This window comes from Hypomesus transpacificus, chromosome 4 (genome assembly GCF_021917145.1).
Source record: "Hypomesus transpacificus isolate Combined female chromosome 4, fHypTra1, whole genome shotgun sequence".
NCBI classification, from domain to species: Eukaryota; Metazoa; Chordata; class Actinopteri; order Osmeriformes; family Osmeridae; genus Hypomesus; species Hypomesus transpacificus.
Genome location: NC_061063.1, coordinates 3,828,934 through 3,832,422, shown reverse-complemented (window position 1 = coordinate 3,832,422; position 3,489 = coordinate 3,828,934). Strand labels below are relative to the sequence as shown.

General features: G+C 45.3%; 1 protein-coding gene across 1 annotated transcript; it reads left to right on the top strand.

The window, feature by feature from the left end:
• The first annotated feature begins 82 nt into the window (after positions 1 to 82).
• LOC124467460 lies at positions 83 to 2,020 on the top strand. Its single transcript, XM_047019745.1, has 2 exons — positions 83 to 180; positions 686 to 2,020. Exons 1-2 carry the CDS (start codon positions 139 to 141, stop codon positions 1,676 to 1,678), a joined length of 1,035 nt encoding a protein of 344 aa, XP_046875701.1. The 5' UTR covers positions 83 to 138; the 3' UTR covers positions 1,679 to 2,020.
• The last annotated feature ends 1,469 nt before the right edge of the window (positions 2,021 to 3,489 follow it).

Genomic DNA, 3,489 nt, shown 5'->3' with positions numbered 1-3,489 from the left:
AATCTCCTTAATTACCTTAGTGAGGGAGCTAAAACCAACCCCATACTGCCCTGTCATTATCTCCAGCCAAATGGTTCTGACAGCAGGCAGGGATAGGCACAGGGACAACAAAAACATTCTCTTCTGAACGGGGGAAAGATGATTCGGCAAAAATACAAGCAAGAAATGTTTGCCAAACCTGTGAGTATAGATCATGTTTGCTCTATCCTTTTACTTAGCTACCTGTCAGAGAGGATGTGTTCTGTCTCTCTGGTTGCAGTAGGATGAACATTGATATGCTGATTAGACTGAGGAAGCAGTGGTAGTGTAAACGTGCTGGTTTTTCACAGTATTATGCTCAGTATCACAGTATGTGCTAGAATGCAAACAGTAAAAAAGGCATAATGGCTGATTCATGGCTCCATAAATAGTGTCACTCACAGTTCAATGTTAAATCCAGATAGCTAAGTATATGTCCTGTCGGATAAATTATATAAATTATAATGCGATATATAACAATTTTTTTATGACGTGTTTGAATTAACTGAATGGTTTATGGTTGTGTAAACATGTATTTTATAGGCCTTTGGCACCATAACTGCATCTGCCTATGCTGTACTTGATACTATTTATTGTCATTTCTGTCTCATGTCTTTTCAGTGGAGACAGTGGTGATCCTTTGATGACTGATGTCTCTTTTGTTCAGGTGGCGCCTCGGTCAGAGGAACCCTTGACCTCTCAGGCTAAAAATACAACGATGCATGTGAATGGCCAATACCTCAGACTGGCAGCTAAAAATGGCCCCAATTCAAAAACACCTGGCCTCCTTCTGTCAGCCACACATGGGGACGAGGCGGTGGGTCAGCTTACTCCGGCCATGCCTACACAGGACGGCACTGGACAGAGGGACTCACTGCTGCTCAGGTCGCCCCTGCCTGACTCAGAGAGGGAGGGGGAGAATGTGCCACCCAGGCGGCCGCAAAAACTGGCTCCCCTGGAGCTGCCCAAGGAGGTGAGGGAGGCTCAGAGGCAGAAAATCAAAGGGATCCAGCTAGAGGCTAAGGCTGCTGCCCGCAAGCTAGATGTGGCAGGGCATGAGCCTTACCCCAGGAAGGTGAAGGCTGGTGGGAGAGAGGTCCTGGTCAAATCCTCCGAGTGCCCCCCTCAGAGAATCACGACAGAGCCAGTGAAGGGCCGGCCTCAGCAGCACGGCTCTGTGATAGCCCCGCAGCTCCGTGCTTCAGACGATCACAAACATGGAGCGGGACTCCCCGAGGACACAGCGAGCCAAGAGGCCCCTCCTCCTGTCAGCGGTAAACCGGCCCCGCCCACCCCGGCGTCTGACGTGAAAGCTCCAGCCACATGTGGCGCCGCTGGGAGCGCATGCCAAAACTCCGGCACGCTCCAGCAGAAGACGACGGGCAGGAGGCGGCTGCGGCTGAAGAGAGAGGAGCGCCTCGAAGAGGATCAGAGCAAATCAAACATGTCAACGGAGGGATCATCTGTGGAGGAAGGTAAGCTGGCCCAGCGTGGCCACAGCAAAGGGCAGCGGGCAGAGAGAGCTCTGAAGGAGGCCAGCCGCATGCTGGAGGCTTCAAGGAGGAATGCAGGCCCACCACAGCAGTCTGGGGATATGGAGGTGTCAGCAAGAGCCATCAGGAAGAAGGCTGGGAGCGATCTCCAGGATGCAGTCCTTTGACCGTTGAGCAATCTGAGGGCTGCAGCAATACATAAAAAAACATGACCGTGTTGAGCCTAGATTACTTACTGATGCCTCTGACTGGAAACATAGGAGAGCCCAGCTTCCATTGTAACTTTCCCAAAGCATGCAGTAGCAATTTCATGACACTTCCAAGTACCTTCTATTCTATAAATAGAATGTACTCTTTAAAACTCTACTGTAAATAAGATGTATAAAGTAAGAAATAAGAGACCAAGCATACATGTATTTTAATGCTGTTGCTTCTCAGAAGGACATGCCATTTCCATCACATGCTAATTAAAGCTGTGCCAAACTAACTAGAATTGAGGAATCATAATAAGGGCTGAGACATGATGGCTTCACTTTTTATAGCTCAGATCTGGACCAAGCAATGGTATCGTTGTATTACATGATTCACAAACAAAGCAGCAACTGTACCACTAATGTAACCTCAAATAAAGTCCATGACAATGTTCTTTGTATTTTGTTTATTTGTGCTTGGGCCTGCAAATGGGACAAACTAAAGTCTAAAACTCATGTGTACAGTGTACTCAGTCTGAACACCGAAACCTAGTTCAATAGTTGAATTTCCAGAAAATGTTTGTTCTGTGAAAATAGGGAATGACATTGTGTAATGTGCATACATACTCTGTATCATCTGTCCAGGATCCAAACACTCTTACTGATCACTGAAGTCATCACTTGAGTCATTTCCAAAATCTAGGATTTAATTAAAAGCAACACTGCCTACAGTTACCATATTCTAAAGTTTAGTAGAGTTACTTATGACTTGGAGTTGTTTTAACAGATGTGTTTTACGGTTTATGAGCTTGTTTAACAGATTATTTTACATCTACTGCCATGGCCAATGTCCTCTAAAAGAGATGTTTTGGTAAATTACTTAATCTGCGCATTGCTTGTATTTCCATAAAAAACAATTATACACTATAAATGAGAGAAAACGGACGGCAAGAGGTTTCTCAGGAAAAAATAGATAGTTTAGCCAAGACCAAATCAGACAACAAAAGGCTAATGTAGCCTAATACTGCAGTAGCTGCCTATCCATCTTAGTAAAGCTGACACAGTATTGACAGCTGTGGTTAATTAGAGTCAACCATTCTTTGAAAGACCATAACTGGCTAGCTAGGCTGTAGCCACGAGAGCTGAGTCAGATCTTGTTGCTAGAATCCCTTTATCAGCATTATCCATGACCCTTAGATAATAACTTAATCCCAATTTACAAGAGTGTTTCACATAAATAAAAAGGTAAAACATTGATTAATACTTCCAAACTAGCAGAAATATGATGACACATTTGTACTGTAGACATGGCATTTGCCAGACATCTGCGATGGATCGCAGATGAAAAGAGACTTCCTCCACAACGCCGGCAGCCTGAAGTCACATGGCCTCCTGAGGTCACACAGCCTCCTGATCACCTCCTGGGCCCTTTCTGCAAAAGGCGGCAGACGGCTCCTCACAGTGACACCATCGCTCATATCATGCATCTGCCCCAGGTCGTCACCACGCTTCCCATCCACTTTACACTGTTGCTATACATAGATTTACATGTGCTCACTTGCCAAGTTACTAACGTTTCGCAGACAGCACTTAGAATGCATTGTGATGTCTAATGTACTGTAGGAAAGGGGATGATTTAGCTCATGCTTTTCTGACGCAGTTGTAAACGTCAGTATAGTAGGCTATGCTTCAGCGTTCCCTGTTTTGGGCTTTTCTAACAGAAAATACGTTTACAGAGAAATATATCTGGAGTTGGAACGAACCTTACATGACAAATTGTTCCACTG

Excerpts from the sequence above, each read along its gene's own strand:
- LOC124467460 (XM_047019745.1), top strand. The coding sequence starts at position 139 with ATGATTCGGCAAAAATACAAGCAAGAAATGTTTGCCAAACCT. Across the intron at positions 181-685 it reads AAGAAATGTTTGCCAAACCT|GTGGCGCCTCGGTCAGAGGA; the intron begins GTGAGTATAGAT and ends TCTTTTGTTCAG.